The sequence below is a fragment of the Hipposideros armiger genome, unplaced genomic scaffold (assembly GCF_001890085.2).
Source record: "Hipposideros armiger isolate ML-2016 unplaced genomic scaffold, ASM189008v1 scaffold_82, whole genome shotgun sequence".
Lineage (NCBI taxonomy): Eukaryota > Metazoa > Chordata > Mammalia > Chiroptera > Hipposideridae > Hipposideros > Hipposideros armiger.
This window is the reverse complement of record NW_017731432.1, coordinates 175,218-200,522: the sequence shown is the minus strand read 5'-3', so window position 1 is coordinate 200,522 and position 25,305 is coordinate 175,218. Positions and strand designations below refer to the sequence as shown.

Sequence of the window (25,305 nt, the reverse complement as noted above, 5' to 3'; positions counted from 1 at the left end):
GCAAGTTTGGTATTAATTTTATTCTATTTTCTGTATAACTTTAAGTACATAAAGGTTTATTTCCACAGGCCTCAGGAAATGGGTAGAAGTCACAGGACAATCTCTCTTCCCACCAAAAAAATGTTGCATATTTTGGTAAGTGTTTGTCCTAGAGGGAAAAACTGAAATTTACATTAGCAATGCTGTGCAAGATTCTTACATAAGACCTAAAAGCAGTCTGCAGTGGTGATTTTAGTCCTTTGTTCAGGTGCCTGGACAGAAGCCAAAAGCTGTTGAGCATAACAGGGCAAAGGAAACAGTGCAGATGGATGACAGGCACCTAGCATGGGAGGAGGAAGGAATGCCAGATTCCTTGGAATGGTGTGTTTGTTTTTTTTTAAGTCATCTCTGTGGAAGGTGCTGGGCAAGGATCCCAGAGAAAAAAAAGGGTCCAAGACTTCTTTAACTGGTCTGGGTACAGGGCATTGCCACAGCAGCTGATACAGGAGAACCTACGATCTTAGGTTCAGGCAGAGCCAGGATGGAGTGCAGAAGCAAAGGAATGCTATAGGAAACAATGTTGCTTGGAATGCTAGCTAGATGGCCAAACTTCAGCCTTTGGGCCAGTGCAACCCTTGCCTCACTTGTCAACAGTGAAAAATTAGTCTGGTTAGAAGAATCAGCTGGAATCACACCAGCTTCTGGTACCTTCATGTTCATTGTTAGGAAAAGATTGACTTGTGTGAACTTTCTGAGCTGTTAATTCCTGGGGACCGCTTTATTCTTCCCAAAGACTGTTTGTTGGTCAAAGGCTGAAAGCTAAAACACACCAGTCCCGCCCGGTCTGAAGTTCCTTAAGAATGGACTGGCAGTGCAGTTGAGCTGATATGGAAAAGCTGTACCTTCCTGCAGAAGATCAACTGACCTGCTATCCCACCCCAAATCTCAGCCTGAGGTATATTTCAGTGAAGGCAGGTAGCTGTGCTTCTCAAAGCAGAGAAGCAGTTTAAGAGCAGAAAGGTAGAGGAAATCTAGAAAAGAACCGTCTTGATACAGATTTATCCCATGGTGTGAGGGAGAGGGCAAAGAACCCAGTGGCACTTCGCTTATCCGGCTATTTCTGTCACTGTGGTGACCAACTTCTGCCCGTTCCATAGGGTCTTGAATTGCTCAGGGACGGGGAACTCATTCTGTAAATAAAGAAACAACAGATGTAAATCTGAGCTAAAAAAATAAGTTGGGGTTAAATTTTACACTTTTCCAGTGCTTGCTTCCACTAAACTCTGAAAGCAGGTAGGACATAGTGAGAGAGAAACTGAACCCACCTGAAAAGACATGGCTATGTAACTGGTAGCACCCCATCTTCTACCACCTCCCTAACCACTGACAAAACGAAGGAGGACTGCAGTGTAGGAATGAGAACAGCCCCAAAGCCAGACAGATGTAGGTTTGAATCTGTGTCCTACTGTTCACTGACCAGTGATCCTGGACATACTGTTAAGCCTATGAGGTGTAGATGAGAGTGTGTATAGCTTCATGGCACCAGCTCAACAGGGTGCTGTGACTCAGTCTCTGTACCTTTTTACTACCCTGAGCATCTGCTCGACCTAAAAAAGGCGGGAACCCCCCTCTGCTTCTGTGTGCTTGAGGCATGCATCACTGGGTTCGACCCACTCAATGCAGACAATCTTCAGTCCCTTCTGCTTTGGGATCAGACTACTAAAGAGATCAAGACACTTACAAAGTCACCGCCTTCTGTAGGAACAAGGATATTCATCTCAGAAGATTTGGCACTGACTATCTCACACTCCAGCGAATTCTTGCTCAGGTAAACGTGGCAGCCATCTGTTTTGTTGATGGAAATGGTTGGCACTTTACCCATTACCTGCAGAGAACACCAAGAACACTAAGTCCCAGCATCTGGGAGAACAACAGTAACTTGCAGGAAAAGCTTTCAATGTTTCACGTTGAGTCAGCAACTGCATCTCAAAAGCTCACAGGTGCACAATAGATACTGGATACTCGGGGCAGGATGGGATGGGTGCTGGAAAGAGCTCACGCTAAAGGCCAGCTCCTCTCCTGCCACATCCAAAGCAGCTCAGCTTACAGACTTTGTAGAATCAGATTCCCACCAGAGCAACATCTGTGGGTCGGCTGTGTCGCTTTCAATTAATTCCTCAGGGATCAAGGGAAGGAGCCAAGATATCAAGTTACCTGAACTTTGACATCCCTACTATTGATTATCTCCACAATGCCCACCACGTCATCGAATACCAGACCAAGTTTCTTACAGTTATCTAGAAGAAGAAAGGGAGGTCAACAGTGTAACTTTAAAGGAAAATAACATATTTAAGAATCTTTAGGAATAGGGTAGGTATGGTTCCAGCCCTCTTAGGTTCTAGAACAGAGCCTGCCTAGGACAATAAGAACTCACCTACTGTAATGGAGTTAATTTTACCCTTGATGTGCAATGTTGTGTTGACACACTTGTATATGTAAGCCACCTGTTTCAGCTCTGTGTCATCGATCACCAGGTTGGAAACATTCTCTTGATTTTCCTGTTAAAGAGATACACCTTTCAGGAATCTCATCACTAAGCACATACTACCCCCAAACAGGCTATCCCAAACTGTCATTTTTGCAATCTAAACCAGAACCCTACATTCATTTGGCTGTGCTCCATTTAACCCGCCGTCCCCACTCCTTGTTCCCCGAGTTCTGCCATTATTAACTCACCACTCTCCACTTCTTGCCCTCCAGTTCAAGTACAGGTGGCTCCTTCTTCGTGGCTGGTTTGGGGGATGGACTGACTCCTGGTTTAGGTGCAGAGAATGGTTTGGGGCCACTTCGCACTGGACCGCTCTGAGCCTTCAGGGCAGGGTTCTTGTGAGTCTTCATGTCATCGGATACATGTTTCAGGGCTGCGAGAACAACAGCTGCCTTGTTCCTGTCCTTCAGACCAGGGCTTTGGGCTGAGGCAATAACCAACTTCTGCTATCAGAAGTTAGACTGATCCTTAACAAAAAAATTCAAAGCCAAAATCCAGAGCCTTTGAGATGTTCTCTCACAAGCAGTTTTGGAGAAGCACTTTTATAATTTCTCTTCTACCATAAGGTTAACTTACATAGTTCCATTCAAAAAAATAAAACATGGCATATGTGGGGGCGGGGATGGGAATATAAATCCACAGGAAAAGATCTAGAAAGACACATACCAAATATATACTCACAAAATATGTATATAGTTTTTAAAGCAACAGAGGAAGAAAAAGATGTAATAATAAAGAAAATTTGTAAAAGAAAAAAACCTTACCCACAGCAAACCCAAATCAGTGTTAGCATTTGAAATGCTCCAATATTTTTTCTAGTGATAGTTGTTTTTTATTTGGTTAAAGCCATACACACTGTTATATTTGGTTTAACCAGCTAACACTTAATAAAAATTTTCTCATGTTAACCTATAGTTTCTAAAAATATCGGGGTTTTTTGTTTTTTTAAGGAAAAGATTCCATAATCACTCTCAGCAGGCTGACACACTCCTTGCTCTTGAACGTGACCCAATCTATATAACCAACACTGAGTGGCCTTTTTAGCTCCACCACTCCTTGTGGTTGTAGTTTAAATAGATTTTTCTTAAATGCTGCTTAGTTCACTGTAGAAAAAGATTTAACAGCTGCATAGTCATCAAGAGGACATACTGCAGTTAACCATTTCTCTTACTGTTGGATATTTAGGTTATCACACCATTTTTAGCTAGTACTATAAACAACACTATAAAACTTATTCTTTTAGATCTTTTTATAGGTAGATTTCTAAAAGAGGGCTGTATAATGTAGCCTTCCGCCCCTCCTGTGTATAGGGTGTCTACTTTCTCTATACCAACATTAGGTAATTCTTATGCAAATTTTCCATGTGATGATTACACATCCTCTGAGGAAGTTAACCCCCAACACGATGATGTCCCAAAGAGACGATGAAGAAACAGGGAAAAAGATCTGGGGAAAACTGCTGGCATGTGCCTTGGCACAACAGGGTACTCCATATATGCCACTTAATATTAAGTCACTTTCCGATGGGGCAGAGGGCTTCCCTCAACTATAATCACCCATTTTCAATATCCATTTAAGCCACCTTTGCTGTCCCTTTGGGCAACTAGAAGGAATGTGACTCCCAAATTAATTCTCCCACACACAAGCCAGAGGGTTCTGGTTTACAGATTGTCCAGTCTCTAGTTGGTAAGGTCTGGCCCAAACAACTTAATGTACTAACCCTTCTTACCAAAGTAGTCACTTACCATGTGTGATGCTCTCCCCCTGGTTAATCTGTGCAAACAGGGCTGAGCGTGAAGCAGAGTCATCTGAGCCTGAACTCGTAGGCATTGGGGGGGGAGGTGGGCCTGGTGGGGGAGGTGGAGGACCTGATCCAGCAGAGGGTCCAGATGGCAATCCACTCAGTTCTTTCGCCACAGGCCCCTGGAACAATAAGTGCAGACAACACAGTTATCCTCTCTTCCCGTCTATACCATTCCCAATTGGGTCCTACGTGTGTGCAGGGCACACAGGGTACCTACTGTAGCCCTGACGCAGTGATCAATGCTCCCTACCCACACCCAACTTGGCTTTATTCCTTCTCACCCTTTCCCAAGGATCCAACTCAGCTCTACTCTTCAACCTTCTCATTTCTCCTTCGGCCTCTACCTAATTCCAGCTTAAACCCATACTTCTAAAAATCTAAAGTATGTCACCAGTACCTGAGATTCAACAAGTCCAAGACTGAGTTCATCATCTCCTGCCTGCTCCCCTACCTGTACAATCACCCCCTTGTCTCTATTTCAGTGAAAGACATTACCTTCCAAGCTTGATTATTCAATCTTGTTGAGTCTTCAACCCCCTCAAGCTCATTAATCTTTTGTTTCTCTTGGTTATTATACCTCCTACCAATTCTTTGGTACCAGACCAAAGTGCTCAGCATCATGAGCACTTCCAGAGGGCAAAGCATGAGCCCTTATTCCTAACCTTCCTAACCTATAAACGGAGACTCTTTTAACGACAAATCTGATCATTAATCTCTTCTCAAATGCCTATGATAGCTATCACCTATTATAAAGTCTGAAAGTCTCAACCAACCTTCCTTCCCAGCCTCTTCTCCTAAAAATCTCACAATTTCTCTTTATTGAAGCCAGAGATGCCCAATCTCTACCTTTACTCTGAATTTACTTTGTTTAAGCTAGGCTGTTTGCTCGCATCCCCATTGCTCCCACTTCTTATTGCCTTACACTTGCAAAAAGTCTCATATCAGAGTACACCCCTTCAAAGTACAATCTCTCCCAGTGAGAGTCACTCCTCTTTCTCATACTCCGTAGTGTGTATTTTTAATATGGTATTTAGCTTGGTGATTTATATTGGGGTTGTGTATCTATATTTTGAAGCTTCAAGAGGGCTGGGATAATATAACTCATTCATCTGTCTCCCCTCAGCCCAATCACTGTCCCTGACCCATGTTTACCAAAATAGAACAGAAATGAATATTCTTTTTCTGACCCTCACTTTGTTTACTCTTTCTTTTTTCCCTTTCCCCTTTCTCTTCTCCACTGAAAAAGACTAGCATTCCTTCTTGGACCTTGGTAGTGCCAAAGTCTAAGAAACCTGTGGACCCCGTCCTGGAGACATAAAAGGAAGGAGGCAGGATTCACTGACCGTTTTGCTCCAGGCCAGTCCGGTGGTATGGAACTCCTTAATGTAAGCCTGCAGCTCTGTCCATATACTCAAGTAAGCTTTGACCCAGTCCACATGCTTCTTATCCCTGGGAGAATTAAAGAGGAACTCGTCACAAGCAGTCAGGGTACATTACAATAGTGATTCCAAAACACTTCCTATCTGTAAGCTCACATCCTCTTGCCTGTGGTGTTTCTTAGGCTCTTCTCAATGGCAGCTTTTCTATCATCACTGAGCTTTACTTCTTTTAAAAAGCGTATTCTATTACCCTAATTAGACTAAAGTCCAGTAGAACAGGAACTCCAGATTATATCTCTTGTAGCAGTATTTCTCCAACTTTTTTTTTTTTAAGTAGCAAAACTTCTTTCATAGTAGGCCTTAGGCAGAACCTAATACATGAAACTGATAAAAGCAGACATTCCGTCCATGAAGCCACAGTAGAGGAGATCTCTTGAGCATCACTGTGGAACACTAGGACTCCAAGAAACTTAACTGCCGTAGAGCATGGTGCTTTGTGTCAAAATATGACCCGCACCAAAAAAAAAAAAAAAAAGGAAAGTAAAAAACCTCCCTTTAGGAGGAAATACTCAGCATTAAGTGACAGAAACAGCAGTGCAGTATGGTTCAACTCTCCTTTCTTCTTATACATTAGCTGGAAGACTTTATGGTTATTTAGCATGAGACCTAATTTCCTCAACTACAAAGTGACGGGAATATAATAGTGAGGTATAATGAAACCGTTGTAATGCTTAATTCCAAGCTGCTGGAATGACCAAGGAGGTGCTTGGTATTCTGGGACATATTTCACACACATGAAGGCTTATTCAGAGTAGTTAACTCAACAAATGCTGACTCATAATGAACAGAAGAAAGGAGGTTTGGGTAGCTATGCAGCTAAGTAATACAGTGATACAGTCACTCCAGCTCAAATCCAGCAATGGAGGATTCAGTTAGGACTGGTGGACATACATGGTTAGACATACAATGAATCCCCTCACTTAACACCTGTGTTGGCCAGGCAGCTTTCCTCTCACTTTGCCTGACTACATCAATAGCTGAGGTAATTTCCTAGTAAGTCTTACTGAACCTTTTGCCACTGGGCCAATTGGAAATTCTCAACAAAGGAACAAAATCTTGTCTAAACAGGAATGTTAAAAGGCATTAGTCGGGGGCCGGCCGAGTGGCGCGATGGTTAAGAGCTGGCTTGGGACGCCAGAGGGCCCCGGTTCGGATCCCACATATGAGGGCCAGTGACACTGCCCTCTACAGCTAAGATGCTGAACAACAGCTCAACCTGGAGCTGGGCTGCCGGGAGTCGACAGCGACGGCATAGGCTGCAGCCCCTGTGGCAGTGGGTTGCCATGGGCTACCGTATGTAGCCGGCAGCCAGCGTGAGCAGCCAGCAGCCGCAGTGAGCGGCTGTCCAGAAGCCGGCGACTGATCTGCCTCGCCTGGGAGGAGCGTAATGATGGTGCCAACTGGGGCCAGTGAAGCAACGTCCTCCACAACTAGACTGAAGAACAAAAGGAGAGCAACTTGTCTGTTCCAGTGAAGCAACGTCCTCCACAACTAGACTGAAGAACAAAAGGAGAGCAACTTGTCTGTTCCCCTTCCCCCAATTCCCCAGCACTGTTCCGATCCCCGTAATTCCCCAATAAAAATCTTTAAAAAAAAAAGACATTAGTCCATTTCACCTCCTGAACTTGGAAGGTTAAACATCAGAAGACTAAAAGGGCCTCTACAAACCCTGGGGAAAAGCAGAAATGGAAGCAGAAATACTTCCTGCTTGCAAACGCAGCTTGTATGAGCCAATATCTCTCAAACCTTCCACAAGGCAGCCCTGAGATAGCAGAACCAACACAGCAGCCACGGGTAGCCATAACCCCAAAGCGTGACTTCAGAAAGCTGGATCTGTACTCTACCCCTTAAGGAACGGCTGGACTTACACATCTTTGTACTCCTTGAGGACTCGGTTTGTATAAAACATGGCAGCATCGTTCATTTCTTTCACGTAAGGACCAGGCTTAGGAGCCTAGAGAAAAAGAAGGTGTCAGTGACTCAGAGCTCTCCAGCCCCATCTCCTTACCTTTTTCATCCTAACCCTTCCCTCCCATAGAAGTTGTGCTGCTTACCATGGCCACCCAACCCAGGGCCTGGATACTTTCACTGACAGCTGACAGGTGATTGAACAACTTGCTGCCTCGGTTCTTCTCCCGAAAGGTTATCACTTCTTGGATCTGCTCTGAGATGGGGGCCAACAAATCAGAAAGCTTATTCTAGGAAAAAATGCAGGAAAAGATTCAAGTTAGAGTCTTTCTACAGAAAGCTTTATATGTTAGTCAGCTCTGATCCTGAAGGCAAGAATTCTTTATAGACTACAATGAACATCCAAATAAACTTTGTAGAGCCGGCCAAATGGCGCATTGGTTAGGAGTTGGCTTGGGATGCCAGCACTGGGCAGCATGGCCCCGTTCAGATCCCACATGAGGGCCAGTGATGCTGCGCCCTCTACAGCTAAGATGGTGGACAACAACAGCTCGACCTGGAGCTGGGCTGCCATGAGTCGCCAGCGATGGCGTAGGCTGCAATGGGGCTGGCTGGCAGCGGGCATGAGCTTTTGTGAACTGCCATGAGCAGCCGTCCAATGGCCGGCGACCGACTGCCTCACCCGGGGAAGAGCGCAATGGTAATACCAACATGGGCCAGTGAAGTGACGTCCTCCACAACTAACTGAAGAACAAAAGGACAGCAAATTGTCTGTTCCCCTTCCCCGATTCCCCAACGCTGTTCCCCTTCCCCAATTCCCCAATCAAATCTTTTAAAAAATAAATAAATAAACTTTGTATCCATCCTGCAGGTTCATATGGCTAAAATATTGCTCATCATCTCTCTCTCCTCAGAGTTCCAATTCCTCAGGCTGGATTTTGTGGTTCTTCATGATCAGGACCCACACTCCAGCTATATCACAAAATTCTACCATTTCGGCCACTTGTCTCTTTTCTGTCCCACTCATAGAAGATACCAATTCATTTCTGGGCCTTTACTCATGATGGTCTCTTCTTTTTACATCTATCAAAACACTCCTCATGCGTCATGAAGAACAGACCTCCAACTCCAGCCACACTGGCCTCCTACAGCATTTATTGTCAGCATAACCAATTTTGGCACATCATCACACACCAGCACAAACTATTATTAGACCCATGTGAATGTTTTTTTCATTAATTCTTCAAAGACAAGGTCTTTGTCTTAGCCCTGTTTTATAATACTTATAGCCCTCAACACATTGCTAGCCATATAGCAGCTGCTGAGTAGAGAGCCGCTGAATCAAATGCAATTAGGGGTTTGAAATCTGAGCTGGCAGCTTAGCAAAATAGATGAATCTTATGTTTCTGTGTTTTTATCCTTGCTGCAAAGCTCAGTTTCCTGAACATCTCGATTCTCAGCTCTTAGAATGAAAACAGTCTAAAGCAGAAGTCGGCAAACTTTCTGTAAAGAGCCAGACAGTAAATATCCTAGGCTTTACAAGCCATACAATCTGTGTTGCAATATCTCACTCTGCCATTGTAGTGTATAAAGCAGCAAGAGACAACACTTAAAAGAATGGACATGGCTGTATTCAAACAAAAACCTCATTTACAAAACAGGTGGCGGGTCACATTTGGCCTGCCGGCTACAGTCTACCAATCCCTAGTCTAAAGCAAGGGAAATGTAATAGTGTCTCAGCTACCTGATTTGTTTTGGAGAAAAGGTTAAGAGAAAATACTTTAACCATTCAAGACAGATTAAGAGTTGGAGTCTAATATCTTTAACATCACCTTATGCTATTTTTACATCATTTAGACATGCCGAGGGTCCAAGAATTTTAATACAGCATTAGCAGGAAGGCTAGTTTGACTACCCCTCTGTCTAGCAAAGCTAAATGCAAAAAGAAACAAAGCTAAAATCTTTGGCTCTGAAAAAAATCCAAATTCTCTCTAATTCATTTCACACCTTGGCAGCATAAAATTTTGAGGTAGAGGTAGAGTTAAAGGGATATTCCCCCACCCACTGAAGGATGAGGGGAGAAGCAGTACTTCAGAAGTTTTAGGATCTCCACAGCAGCATTATTAAAGCTCATTCGCGGTGAAGCAAAAGAACCACTCTGTGACCCAAAGGGTTTATGAGACAATGTGATGAATTTAGCCTCAACCAAAAGGCTTAAAAAAGGCTGACGACTAATAGAAGCAGCAAAGTCCCATGGGTAACTACAGTCCTAAGTGAAATGACAGAAGAAAGGCCAGTAGAGTCGAATACTCAGTGGCATGTTCCTATAATGGCGCTTTAAGTCTGACTCTAATTCTGGAACTTGGTGTGATCGTACATGAACCTGGTGGGTCTATTTTAGCATGTTGTGATAGCAGAAACCTCCCAACTCATCCTGAGCATCAAACAGAAACAAAACCAACCAGTAATGAACTTACACCTGCTGGCTGCTGGCACTGAGAGGCTGTAACCAAGAGAGCTCGCTCCAACTTCAGACCTGTGTGGACCATCTCCGCCTGCCGGAAAGGAGAAGAATCAGCTATCAATGACACATTACAACTGGAGAGGTCCTGATAAGAATAACCTGAAACCTCTGCTTCCATGTACTTTGGTACCAACCCAGGCACTTCATGTTGCTTTCCTCAGATATTCCAGATTACAGGAACTGATAGCAGAATTCCATATACCACTGTTCCTGTTGAACTAATCAGGGATACATATCCAGGAAATTAGGATAATCAGGGCTAGCTTTAGAGGTCAAGTTAGCAACTGCACATGCAGTGTGACATGAAGTGCACTCCTCCCCCTCATCACCAAAAAGACTTCTTTTCTCAAAAAAACAAAGGATAGGAATAAAGGCAGAGCCCTAAATTTATGCCTAAAATTTTCAAGGTATTTACTCCTTTAGCTTAAAGCTATTACTCAAATGTTAGATCATGATCCATTCATAGGTAATTAATCAAATCAACTTAGTGAGCCGTAACAACCAACACTTTATTAAATGAAATAACCAGCACTTTATTAAATGAAATAGAACAATAAATAATGAGTGCAGTACATTAGCTTGAAATTATTTCCAAATAAAAAGTTTTTAAAAAGTACAATACAAGTAATATACGCACTAGTTTGTGAAACTTAGTTACAAATATGTATTTTCTTAATAAGTGTCATGGTCAAAAAAGTTTAAGAAACAAGAGGCTATAAGAACTATTAAAATACAAAAATTCAAATAAGGTAATCTATTTTTTTCTGGATTTGCATTTTTAAATATAAAAGTGATACATGTTTTTAATTTTTCTCAAATGTTACAGACTGTATAAAGTAAAAATGCAAGCCCCCACACACCTATTTAAGTCCCAGTCCCACACTCTAGAGCTAACACCACTGCCAACAGATGGTATATAAGAGGTTCAAAATAGATCTTCCAAAGATCAAGTAACCAGTTTGGCTGAAGGGTCAGGAAGGTCCTAAACATGACTATTACTTATCATAGATGAGTCAGAAGACTAGCAGGAAGATTCTGGGGCCCAAAGAAAGAGACCAAATATATATGTGAGTGTGGGGTGGTGGTGACGACGTGGGTGGCAGAACATGAAGGGAAGTGGGTGGAAAGGCAGCAGCACATGAAGGGAGGTGGGTGGAGAGGCACCTGTCACTGCCTACTTCACATTCTTGCTGTGGGCTAAGTGTGAAAATAATTCATATTAGCATAACCAATAACTAGCAAGTACAGTTTTATAAATGCTAAGTCACAATAATGGCTCTTTTGAATAAGCCACCCTAGGCTTGATTATATAACATGTAGGGAAGATGTTATAGTATGTTCTCACTACAAAGATGAACTAAGCCATATTTTATGCATGAAACAAATTAGTTATATGTATAAAAAAAGCCCACACAGAACATGTGATAAAAGCAGGGGGCCTGGAAAAACCTGAGGAACCGTTCCAGTGCCTGGACTGAACTCCAGGCAGGAGCTGACTAGAAAGGAGCCAGAAACCTCTTAAGGAGCTCTTAAACCAAGGATGAGTAGAATTTGAAGAAAGCCACCAGTCCTTAAAAGAGGGGGGAAAGGACCAAACATCCTTACATGTTTCTGCACATCTCCTCCAATCTCTTTACTGATCTTCAAGTACTCTGCCACAGGACCAGCAAGCAGTGAGTCAAACGCTTGCACATAGGGAACTGCTCCTGCTGAAGACAGACACATTGCAAAAAATCAGTCATGCATCAGAAAGGTGATTTGTTAAAAGGCACTTGCCTATGAAAGTGGAGAGGCAAGGCTACACAGAAAACAGAATACTGGAACATGAGACAGGAAACCTAGCTTCTGGTTCCACTACCATCACTAACTGGTTGTATGACCCCTTCTAAGTTCCTTTTCCTCTGCGCTTCATTTTCTTTATCTATAAAATGAAAATAAATGGAATGATCCCCCAAGGTTCCTTTTAGCTCTAACATTCTATGATTCAATTGGTACATATGCAAAATGGCCAATTTGCCAATCATTTAGAGGAAATTTTAATATCACTTGTTATTTGACTTACACTTGAGTCATTTTGCTAAAGAAAGAACAGGAAACAGCACACAAGCAGGAAGTTCTTGTGTTAAAATAACTTAACCACAGGCCTCCCTGCACAAGTCACTTCCTCTCTTATCTGTTCACAGCAATTTAAATTACAGGCGATGAACTTTCTAGATTAAGCATTTTTGGAAGTTAACTCCAAAGGAGAGAAAACACTGTAAGGGAAAAATTTTAGGCCAAGACACTGAATCCTCATTCAAAGTATTCTGCTGGGTTGCATATATTGCTTACCTTTTGTAGCACTGTCTCCGTACCCACAGTGCATGTCAGAAGCATGGAATACTGCTTCTAGGCGGCCCACTACCCTCTCCAATCTTTCTACCAGATTTTGCATGTCAGCCATAATGCACCACCTGCTGAAACAGATCAAATGTCATTTGTTGTTTTAACATTACATAGTATCTAAGGAGAAACTACAGAATACTCTAGGGGGTGAAGAGGATGCCAACTCTGAGGAACAGAATCATTTAATAATAAAATAAGATGGAAAGTCTGGCATATTTGCAAAATCATAAAGACCTCACTAAGCAAGAGAACTACCCAGAAAAAGGTGTTCACTGAAAGCAAATGCTTACTCATGCAAATACTTGCAGAATATTTATGATACCACGAAACATAATAATTTAGAATTTACAAAGTGTAGTCACATATATTGTCTTAGTTTGTGCCTTCCAACAACTATTCAGGGATGGAAAGATAATTATTCCACTCTTAGAGATAGGAAACTTAATTTCAGTGAAGTTAAATGACTTACCTACAGTCACATAATTTAGGTAATAGGGAAACTAGTGCTCAAGTTCAAGTCTGGCTCTAAGTTCAGTGTTTTTTCCTGCAACATCCTGCATATGAATGCCCCAAACCAAGATGAATAGGATATTTATCATGCCCTCAATAACGTACAGTCTGATACAGGAGGCTCGACATCTACAACTATAAAACGAATGGAAAAAAATGTTGCAGATAGAATAAAACAGGATTTCAGAGAGGGAAAGAGCATACCAGCTGGAAGGATCAGATAAGGATAGCATGAGAAACTGCCATTTGAGCCAGGCTTCAAATGAGGATGGTAGGAAGGATCTGGATATGCAGTAGGGAAGAAAGGACACATCCAGAAGAGCTTCTTACAGATCTTTCACAAGTACTAATTTATCTGAACTAACCTCACTCAGTGCCTAATGTCCTAAAGAAAGTAAGCTCCACCAGAGAAGGGACCTTTCTCTGGCTTGTTCCCTATTATACTCTACCATCTAGACCACTGCCTGACAGGTAGAAGGGATTCAATAAATATTTATGAAGTTGAATGTCAACTGTAACACACACACACACACACACACACACATGAAGTTAATGAACCTGAAGTATATAGCAAACCAAAACTCCAAAGGGACAAGTGTTCTGAAAGCTGCCCATACTATACATATAAATGTTAAACATTATCAATATACATCTACATAAAATGCTTGAGACCCTAAGTGAGCTCATAAAAATCAGTGAAATTTCAACCAATCCTTGACTTGGAGAGATTCCGTTTCAAAGCATTAATTAGTTCAGGCAACTGAAACCACATGAACTCAACTCCCTTGAAGCTGCCGAAAATGACCATAGCAATTACAATTCCCCCAAAGATGACGACATGCCAGAATATCTCAACTCAACACATTGTTCTCCCTGTGGAAGAGATAAGCAGCTCACAAGATAAAGTATCCCTGTCCATTCATTCTGTGTATGGGCTCTGGTCTCTCTGGGCCCGGTCACTTGCCAGAGAATGTTGTTTAAAAGAGAATGAAAGAAAAAAAATGAGAATGCGAACCAAATAAACCTTTCCATTCCCTGGCCTGGAGACACAGCGCAGCCTCTGAGTCTCTGCTCTACTCACAAATGGAACAGACTAGAAGCAGCCAGTGTATTCTCTTTTATGTTAATATCACCATTCCCTGAGTCCCCAAATTGCTGTCCATTCTGGGTATTGACCAGGGACAAACTTACCTATAATTCATCACACTTGATAAATTCCAGGGGAAAAGGCAGTAAATGCAATAAACTCTCAAGCTATCTTCTATTAATAGATACCACCTGTTCTGTTATAAAACATGTTTCTTCATACACAATGGGTGCTACGGGTTGAGACCAGTGTTAACATGAAAACACAGTACAAGTATCTCTAAAGACTGCCAGGGTTGGTGAACATTTAGCAATATTAAAAGCTTAACACAGCTTCATGGGATTTGGGTTCCTTTTCCCTATTTCACTTGTACTTATAAGCTTTCATTGCTAAGCAAGCTACAGTTTTGCTGTCTAACTTAAGCAAAATAGAGAGACAATACAGCTATCATTTATAGCTAGTCTCATTCTACCACTAACCAAATACAGAACAGTACCTAGTTTTTTTGTTTTTGGTGGGGGTGGGAAGAAATGTGAGATGTTATGGGAAAGAATGCCCAGAATTGAAGGGACCAAAAGACACCTTGTCTCATTGTCAATGCACACATATTCACATTCTTCAGGTTGTGTCCACTCCCAAGCCTTCCACTACCAATATCGCAGTACCATTCAACCTAGTTGCCACCATAACCACCATTAGACTAACAACTCCCAGAGCAGTATATTCCAGCTCAGGCCATTCTTTTGGGATTCAGAATTTTAGATCCAGCTCCCACCTAGACATCTCTACCTGGATGTCTCAAAGGCATCTCAAATTGAAATGTCCAATACAGAACTCATTATCTTCCCACCCTCCACCCCGACTTGTCTCAATAATCCAGCACTACCATCAATCACCTGATTGATCAAGTTCATAACCTAGAAACAGTTAAGCAGTAAAGTATAGTAGTTAAGAGCATGGTATTTAGAGAAGTCTGACAGATTGGGAGTTTTAATAACAGCACTCACTGGCTCTGTAACTATTAGTGTTACCAAGCGTTCTGGGCCTCAGCTTCCTTATCTGTGTAATGGGGACAACAGTACAAAATCCAAAGGGCTGCAGTGAGAATCAAGAGGAAATAAATGTAGGAGTATATGGCTCAGTCCTGAACTGTAAGGATTCCATATATGTTAACTAAATTATCTTCTTCCTTACTCCCCCCATATGTAATCAGTCGTCAAAATCCATAGGCTCTATCTTGCGTATCTCTTGAATAGCTGCCCCTTACCTTCATCTTGATGACAAAAATTAGGTCTTTATGGCTTTGCCTATACTACTGCAATAACCTCCTGGCTAGTCCTCCCTAATTTCAGTAATACACCCTCTTTATCTATATTACCACAGTGACCCTTCTCAAATGCAAATGTAATTAAGATAATCTTTGCTTCCCCTTCCCAATCTGTCCCATCTCAGAACTCCTACTGCCTTTTAAGACTCAGCTAAGGTGTTGCCTTCTCCAGAAAGCCTTTCTAGTTTGGTATGCTTTTCCTGCTCAGTCTGCCCCCTTTCCAGAACTCCTATTTCCCATTGTCTCAGCCAAGGTATCACTCCCCAAGAAGCATGTCCAGTATGTGCTCCCACAACACTGTGCACTTTCCTCTACCACGCATTTCACACACTGGTTTAAAATCACCTATTTAATAGTCAACAGGCATTAGCCACCCTAGGGCAGGGACTATATCTTGTCTTTCTAATTCCAGTACTACATATGCAGTAGGCACTATAAATACACTAGGTTGATAAAGGTCCCTAAAAAAAAAAATAAGGGACTTCACCCTCCCTCCCCTCAACACAAGACTAGCTGTCTCCTCTCTCTGACAACTCTGGGGAAAGTGTTTTGTTTTTTATTTTTTCTTTCTTTTCTTTTCTTTTTTGCTTGTCTATTTATAGGATCTTACAAACATTCCCATCTTTCAAATAAATGCTGCCGTCTTGGGCACAAATCACATTGATATAGAGATCTTTAAACCAAGTACCATAAGGAAAATAAGCTTGTTTATTAGATTACATAATATTAATTAAAAACAATACTCCCTTATAACTTTAAGTGCTTTACATCACCAAGCTGTTGCTTCTTTTGAGACTTTAAAATAATTCTGTGAGGTGTGTTATGAAGATATTGATCCCCACCTTTAGAATGAAGAAACTGACAGAAGTTTAAAAAAAGCTTGCCGGATATCAACCAGTGGGGAAGTAACCTGGACCCTGAGGACAAATTTTCTGAATCTTAGTCTGAAGCTCTTCCCACCACTCCATTTGAGCCCGTGGCTTTCAAACAATTCAGTGACTGTGGTTCACCAGAGCATCCAGCCCCCAGTGTCTGCTTAGCACAGCACTGTGAATTCAAGTTCTCTTTATGGCGTCTTTAGCTACATTAGCAGTTTTCGATTTTCTCCATGGAGGCCAATATTTTTTCACATTCAGGCTCGATGACATGTTTGGAACGCAAAGTTTAAAATAAGGGTTTTCCCAAAGAATACAGACTTGCCAGACCAAAAAACTGCCTAATTTTGTTTCTTCCCGTTTCTGATTGGCAATAGCCAAGATCTATATGTAAGCCTCCATAAATAAATGTACAAATTCCCAACTATTTAAACAGTCATCATGAAAGCCTCAGAAAGAGAGGAAGTCCTAATTACACAAATCTAAATAAAATTAGGATTCAGGAGACCAAGGTTTGAGTCCCAGCTCTGCCATGTATTGACTGTATAACTTTAGGGCAGTGGATTCTCACCTATCACACAGAGATATAAGGATCAAAGGAGTACACTTTATATTTAAGTAGTCACTTTGGGAGCCTTAAAATGCAGTTCAAATGTAAAATGTTATCAATGCATACATACTGTATGCTAGAATATAGGCCTCCAGAAAGATGGAAATTTATCCATTCTGTCCACCCCCCACCCCCGCACTCCAGCCCTATCAACTCACAGCACCTAGGCAACCTGGCACACAGAAGACGCTCATAAAATTAAAGTGCTTAGCATTGTGGCAGCTACTTAACATATACAAGACACGTGGTCCCTGCACTCCAGAAGCTTTCATTCTTGTTGGGAAGGCCAAGGCAGACGCAATGCCAAAGGAATAAATACTGAAGACTACAGTTTTAAAAGTTCTGTTAGAGATTACCTAACTTCACTTGGATCAGGGAAAGTTAAAGTATCAGCCTTTATACTAAAGGCTGTTGTATGGCTCTGAATTATACAGTATAAATGACTATGTGGTCTCAGAGTTCAGAGGAAATCAATGAGGACCGGAGGTGGTCTGGTTTCAGGAAGGAAGTGGGGCATGTTGGTGGAAAAAGATAAGAGAAAAAAGGGAAGACATCCCAGAGCAGTCTGAAGCAAAGAGGAGAGACCAAAGTGGCTATGTACAGAAAGTCCGAGTAGGTTAGCCCACACAGAGCCTGCGGCATGAAGTATCATGGGAAACAAGGCTGGATAAGCAAGCCAGGCTAGGTTAATAGAGTTGCACTGGAAGCCAGGCAGTATCTGAATTTGATGTTGTGATAGATGTGAAGTCATCCAAGGGTTTTGAGTGAAAAAATGTGATGAAAGCAAAAATTTTACAAGTGCGGTTTGAAAAACAGAATGGCATTTGGGGGAAAAAAAGGGAAGATATTAGGATCTGTGTTAGGTTGAAGCTGTTGTTCATCTAGCTGTAAAATAAGAGGGCTACTGCGAAAAATATTTTTTACATTTCAAAGGGAAAAAATCCACAACATCTAGTGTCTAACCAGATCTAGAAACCAAATAAAAAGAATCAACCTACAAATAATCAGTTTTAGGCAACTAAGTGACCAGCATTTGAATTAAGTGCTGTGGAAATACAAAAGAACGGTCAAATAATGTTTCTGCCCTAAGGGAGTCTAGCAGGAGAAACAAAGCTACCTTCTATTGAATCTCTGGTTCTCAGGATAAGAAGGGAGTGTAGAAATTATTTTGTAAAAACACCATGGGATGCCAGAACAGACCTTTCAACATTCTCAGCAATTAGTAGTCAGGTAGCCTCTGTTCAAATACCTTCAGCGGAGAACACGAGGCTTCTGGAGCAGCCCATTCCATTCAGACAGCTCAAAGTATTAAAAGTTCTTCCTTATATGGAGGCAAAAGCAGCTTCCCTGCAACTTCCACCCACTGATCTTGGTTCTGCTCTGGGAGGTCACACAAGTGTGCATTAAACATAGAACAAGTACTAACTGTGTGTACTGACTATTGAGGAGTATAGTAGCATTCAGAGAAGGGAATCTGGAGTTGCAAATCCAGTAGCCTAAGAGAATGATGACACTATATGCAGAAATGTGTTCTGTAATGTTCCAGTTAGGGCAAGAAGATGAAATCAGTTTTGGATCCACAGTGTGTGAAGAGAAGACGAAGCTTCTAGTTGGAAATATCCAGTAAGTAGTTAGAAGTAAAGCTTAGGGAAGGATCAATGTTTGCAAGGCACTAGCAAAGAAATGTCATCAAGTAACAAGAATGGATAGGCTCTGTGAGGGATTATCATGCAAAGCAAAAAGAAACTGGGAGCTCCATTCTCCAGCAATTTCTTTTGTGCTTTAAAACAAAGAAAAATCAGAAATGGCTACGGAGTCCTGTCAAAACTGCTTCATACTCTCATCATTCTAACAATTCAAACAACCCAATTCCTTCTGCCTATTCAAGGAAGTCATTCGGAAGTAAATGGAACCAGGTTACTCCTGCAGTTCTTGTCTTGTCTCACCAGGCAATTAAGACAGTGCTATGAACTTCTACTTAAGTAAGAGGGAAGTTGCTATGCTTAAAATGTTTTCTACTTTGTCTGGCAGTTGTTCCTCTAAGTTATACCCTTAAGTAAAATTGAAAAGAAATGAACTATACAAGCCAGCCTCTATACTACGGTAACCCAACTGATCTGCTTCAAAATGTTTCTCTTGGCCTTGACTTTGTAATTCTCTTCCTGAGATGTTATCCTAAGAAAGTAATCCTAATGTGGGAAAAGTAATAGGTGGGAAGGTGTTCACTGCAATGTTAGGTTAGATTTCTGATTATAGGGGAACAGTAAAGGCACTGCAGAAAAAGACTTTTTAAAAAACCACAAAATTTTGGGCCGGCCGAGTGGCGCGTTGGTTAAGAGCTGGCTTGGGATACCAGAGGGCCCTGGTTCGGATACCACATATGAGGGCCAGTGACACTGCCCTCCACAGCTAAGATGCTGAACAACAGCTCAACCTGGAGCTGGGCTGCCATGAGTCCCCGGCGACAGCATAGGCTCCAGCCCCTGCTGCAATGGGCTGCCATGGGCTACCGTGTGTAGCCAGCAGCCAGCGTGAGCAGCCAACAGCCGCACTGAGCGGCTGGCTGTCTAGAAGCCTGCGACTGATCTGCCTCGCCCAGGAAGAGCGCAATGATAATACCAACATGGGCCAGTGAAGCAACGTCCTCCACAACTAGACTGAAGAACAAAAGGACAGCAACTTGTCTGTTTCCCTCCCCCGGTTCCCCAATAAAATCTTTAAAAAAAAAAAAACACCCCACAAAATTTAAAGTATTTGTCATATAGAGTGATGGGGTTTTGGACAATTTCCCCCTCCATTTTCCAAATTTTCTTTAACAAAGTTGTATCATTTCTTTATAACGAAAACAAAACAAAATAGCTCCACTAGGATATATCTCTTAAGCTACCATTAAGCTATAAGGCATTGTTCTGTTCCTAACAATATAGAAATTCTCATCACTAAGCTCTAACACGTCACAAAGCAAAACCTAGACATGATAATGGGAGATACTTACAAGTTGGCTGTTTTAACCCAGAAACCAAAGAACAGATACCACTTTGCCCCAGCAAAGATGCCATCTAAATCTAACCCAAATCAGGAGCCACTGTTCTTTCTCCAGCATTTGGTTTCGCTGATGATACCAATGACATTTAGTGCCTGAGTCACTGCCACCTGAGGTTTAGATTAAAAGAGAAAGAAAAGCCTATCTTCCAGGGAGGGAAAAAATCCAACTCAATATCAGCACTAGTCTCCTGTTCCCTCCTTAAACATGGTCCTCTATCTGAAACTCCAGGAGTGAGTAAAGGTAGTAATAGTGTACGAGCTGAAGTCAGACTTGGGAACTAGCTGTTTCAATGGTCTGGGGCCAACAGACAACTTTGTGTGGCCATGGGCTCCCCTCTCTCTTACATTCAAGGAATATTATGAAGACTAACTGCTTAAGAGCATTCAGCAGACATCTTTGATACCAAATAAGGAAAAACTGCATTGGCTGGTTTCAGCTGGGCAGTTGCTTTAAACAGAACATTTCCCATTCTCATGCAGAAAGATAGATTCAAGGATGCCATTTGTCCCTAGCCATGATCCAGCTGCAACTAGATGTATAAAAAGATCTCTGACTGTTAAGTCTATAATTAACTTAAATATAGGAATTTTTGTGACCTCTGTAGGGAAAAAACCAAAAAACACAGAAACAAACAACAAAAAAAAAGCAAGCTCACTCCTTCCATGAAACATTTCAACTATAACTATTTTCCAGCCGGATGGAAAAGTTTCACATGACAAGGTTTGGTAATACAAGGCAAACAAAGCTGCACTGTAGCTGAGGAATATTTTTAGAGCAATGATTCTTTTTATGGGGTTTACATGATGGTATCGCAAGAAGAAATAGTTTCATGGTGGATGCTATAACGGCATTAATTTAAAGATGATAAAACTACAATAATTTAACTAATCAAAATAAATGTTGAATACCAATATCATAAACTATACGCAATTTAAAATAAATGATAATCCCTATCCAGTAATTTAAAATAAATGATAATCCCTATCCAGTAAACCAAGCTGTCTAAATGCAGGCAACATGAATAAAACAGGAATTTATATATCCCCACTATAAGGGATATATAAACCTGCTGACTTGCACTGTCAACACAAAGCTTTCCTCTAGTGAGTGCCTAATCAGTAGTATTTCTCTATTAAGAGTACATCCTCTGAGGAGAAAAACAAAAACAAATAAAAAGAAAGAAAAAGGCAAGTCCTTCAAGGACCACCCAGGAATTCCTTGAGTAAACATCTCTTCTGGTCTCAAGAAAACACATGAATTCATTCATTGCAGGGTACCCAGTGCTTCTCATGTGCCATACACTGTGCTAAGCATGGCCATCATGGAGCCTGCCCTCAGAGAATTTAGTTGGAGAGATAAGACACTGTTGCACAATCATAGCTATATTTTCTAATGCAGTGGTTCTCAATTAGGGACAATTCTGTTCTCCAGGAAACATTTGGTAATGTCTGGAGACATTTTTGGTTGTCACAATTGAGGGAGTGCTACTGGCATCTAATGGGTAAAAAGGCCAGGGATACTGCTAAAGTCCTACAATGTCCAGGACAACCCCATAACAAAAAATTATCCGACCCAAAATGTCAACTGCACCAAGGTCGAGAAACCCTGTTCTAATGTAATAATGAGCAAAAGGAAAGCTAATGTGGCAGTTTAGGACTTTTTAAATTAGAATGTCAATCTCTACCATCTATTGAAAACAATTATAATTAAAATAAGGATCTGATTGCAGATAATTTTTTAAATTGGACAATGGAGATCAGACTTGATTCTTTGGGAATATGAAGCCAGTGAAGGGGTAATGAGATGAAAATAGTTCTTTGTAAAAGACAAGTCTGGTTGTGGTAGACAAGCTGAAGTATAGGCATGAAAGCCAGGTTAGCAGAAAGTAAAGAAACTGATGATGAGGGGCCAGCCAAGTGGCGCTTTGGTTAAGAGCTGGCTCGGGACGCCAGAGGACCCCAGTTCGGATCTCACATATGAGGGCCAGTGACACTGCCCTCTACAGCTAAAATGCTGACAGCTCGACCTGGAGCTGGGTTGCAGTGAGTTGCAGGCAACGGCGTAGGCTGCAGCCCCTGCTGCAGTGGGTTGCCATGGGCTACCGTGTGTAGCCAGCAGCCAGCGTGAGCGGCCGTCCAGAGGCCGGCTACTGATCTGCCTCGCCCGGGAAGAGCGCAATGATGGTGCCAACTTGGGCCAGTGAAGCAACATCCTCCACAACTAGACTGAAGAACAAAACAACAGCAACTTGTCTGTTCCCCTTCCCCCGATTCCCCAGCGCTGTTCCCCTCCCCCAATTCCCCAATAAAATCTTTTTTAAAAAAAAGAAAAGAAACTGATGATGACAATCCAAAGGAATAATCACTAAGAGTAGGTGATTTGCGCTTGAGGATCCTCTGATTTCAAATCTCAGGATTAAATTCCAAACCAGAGGGTTCAACTTCCAATGACACTTCGCATTTGCTCATTTAAGTAAAATGAATCATTGAGTCCCAATGCTTCACAGAAAACTGAAAGGAGGAAGTCACCTTTTAAAGTCTTAGTCCCCGGTTACAAAAATAATAGAAACTAAACAAATGTGTGTATAACCAAGAGAATGGGTGAGAAAAAAGATCACTGCTCAAGTTGCAAACAAAAAATTTTACAAACTAAACAACTAACATCCTCAAAGCAAAAATACACTCACTCTGAATCTTAACAATACCATCATTTTCAGTTTGCATGACAGATTGTATTTGACAAAGTACTTTTCACTACTACCATTTTATTTAAACTCCTCTGAAACATTAATTATGTCCATCTAATTGGTAATGTATTTCGGGGGAAGAAAAAGGCAGGAAATATCTACAGAAGTTTCTTTATGCTGGACTGCAGCAACTCAAACAATAAGCAAACTGCTAACCACAGAATAATATCCAAATGCACTCAAACAAGGCATCAAAAGCCCTTCACAGCCTGGTAGCCATCTACTTTTTTGCTGGTCTTATCTTCTGCCACAAACTCCAGGCTCTCATACTTCACTGAACAATATAAGCCCTCTCCAGCATCCACATCTTTGTTCTTGCTGTTTCCACTAGTTGGGATACATTAGACAACTTTACCTGGATGTGCTGCAAACACCTTGAACTCAGTGTATCCAAAATTCATTTTCTTTCTGTGCCACCTCCTCCAACTCTCCCCTCTCACAATACGTATCTTGGTGAATGGTACCACCCAATTCCTTGAGCCAGAAAACCAGGCAATCATCCTAGACTACTTTTTCTTCATTCCCATAAACAATCAGCCTCCTCCTCAATGGATTCCACCTTTTTAATATTGTTCAAATCGGATTCCTCCTCTCATTCTCAATGTCACTGTCTTTGACCAAACTTTCTAAAACAAATCTGACTACATTGTTTTTCCTACACAAAACCCTTTAAAGCCTCCCCATTGCTTTCAGGATAAAATCCAAATTCTTGAGCATGGATTATAAGTCCCTTCATATTTGACTCCCATCACTTCCCATTTCCTCCAGTTCTCCAAGCATTACTAGAATTCCAGTCACACTAAACTAGTTATAATCTTTCACACGTCCAGATCTCCATGTCCTTGCACTTGTCTTTGCTTGGAAATCCCTTTTCCAGATTCATCATTATGGCTAAATAAATCCTGCAAGACTTAGCCTCCTATTTCCTCCTCAAAGCCTGAAAACCTGATGCAGGTACTCCTCCTCTGTTGCCTCATAGCCCTGTGCTCACACAGTGCACTGTGACATTGTAAGCCATCCCTGCTTTACTTGTCCACTCCATAAGAACTGTATTCTTAGCCACCAGGGCCAAGTGCCTCATTTAATGTGCCTCACACATATTAAGGGTTTAAGAAATAACTGGTGAATGATAAATGTGCTCAGCTGCCCTGTTTTTCACTACAATTGAGGGAGTGCTACTGGCATCTAATGGGTAGAGGCCAGGGATACTGCTAAAATCCTTAAGTTAGTTAGAACTTCAACTAACACAGTTCTGATATTACCCACCTCTGCCTTAAAAGGTTGTCATCCTCTCTCATTGAGCTTATATCTATGCATCCAAAATTCATCTTAAACTTTGCTTCTGCAGAAGGGATTCTCCTGGGCCCCTTGTTACATATTTTCATAGCACCCTGTTGTTCTTTCCTAGCCTCACATCTATAATTACTTCTTAAACGTCCTTGCAAAACACTGTTAGCTCCAGGAGGGCAGGGTCTAGCTGGTTTTGTTTCAAAACTGCTTTCCCTGGATGTGGCAGAGTGCCTGAGAGAATAAACACAGTATGTACTGAATTTAATCCTGTACATTGAGTAGATTTGCACTTAAAAGATGAGCAAAATGAGGCTCAAAGAAATTACATATAGCATCTATGCTACAAATACTCAGCAGTGGAGCCAGACCAAACCTGAGCCATCTGATTTCAAGTCCAGAAATATGCAACACATTCAATAAAGTTAACTTGGCTCTTCAGAGTAACAGCAATAGACTAGGAGAAAGGGGAGGCTATCAGAATGCAAACAGAACGACCTGCCCTTCTCTTTTTAAAGCCCCCTCCCCCCGCCCCCGGCATTCCAAATAGGCTGCATTATTTAAAAAAAAAAAGTTCCAAGCAGCGGGTGGCCTTTAACTTGTAGCTGCCCAAGAGAGGACACCAACCGGAAGACCGCTCCAAGGCAGAGAGGTTCCCGGGAAATGAATGCGGGAAGGATCTGGGCTGATCATCTAAGGAACTGAAGTCATGATTCTGATTCTTCATGATTCTGATTCTTCATGATTCACTCGCTATATCTTAGACTAGCCTCTTCTCTCCGGGGATCAATCCATGCAATGGGGCAAGCTGGGGATAGGGAAGACTGAAGTCTCGGAGGTTCCTTTCAGTCAGGGCACCTTAAGAATCAGCCCTCCGCTGAGGCTGATACTAGGACTGCGAAATCCAGCGGAGGGGTCTCCCCAGGAGAGCCCGGCTCAGTTGGTCACCCCAGCCCCACCTCAAGAGACCGCGCCCAGGATCCCAGGTCGGCCTGAGGGCCTCCACCCCGGCCCCCTCAGCTGGGTTCACCACGCGCGCATAGGCCAAAGAGGCCATTAACAACGCCAGGGGCCAGTGGGCCGCGGAGGGGACCCCAGTCCCTATACCGCCGCACACCCTCACCTCAGAGTTCCGCCTCACCTCCGGACAGCGAACAGCCGCTCTCCACTTCCGGCAAGAACCGCCCAGCAATCTTCGCGCGACCCACTTCCGGGCCCTCACTGGGCGCG

The 25,305-nt window shown here is 42.2% G+C and overlaps 1 protein-coding gene across 5 annotated transcripts; it reads right to left on the bottom strand.

The window, feature by feature from the left end:
• Position 1: 1 nt before the first annotated feature.
• Positions 2–25,305, bottom strand: CAP1 (cyclase associated actin cytoskeleton regulatory protein 1). 5 transcript variants are annotated; one of them, XM_019643773.1, is made up of 13 exons: positions 25,217–25,305; positions 12,534–12,658; positions 11,808–11,911; positions 10,156–10,233; positions 7,825–7,968; positions 7,639–7,724; positions 5,675–5,780; positions 4,273–4,450; positions 2,716–2,900; positions 2,414–2,537; positions 2,194–2,276; positions 1,721–1,864; positions 2–1,169 (listed from the first exon to the last, which is right to left on the bottom strand). In XM_019643773.1, exons 2-13 carry the CDS (start codon positions 12,643–12,645, stop codon positions 1,086–1,088), a joined length of 1,428 nt encoding a protein of 475 aa, XP_019499318.1. In that variant the 5' UTR covers positions 12,646–12,658; positions 25,217–25,305; the 3' UTR covers positions 2–1,085. The 5 variants fall into 5 exon arrangements, with proteins under 5 accessions (XP_019499318.1, XP_019499316.1, XP_019499319.1 ...); XM_019643771.1 differs by having other exon boundaries at positions 12,534–12,655; positions 25,217–25,299; XM_019643774.1 differs by having other exon boundaries at positions 11,808–11,908; positions 12,534–12,655; positions 25,199–25,294.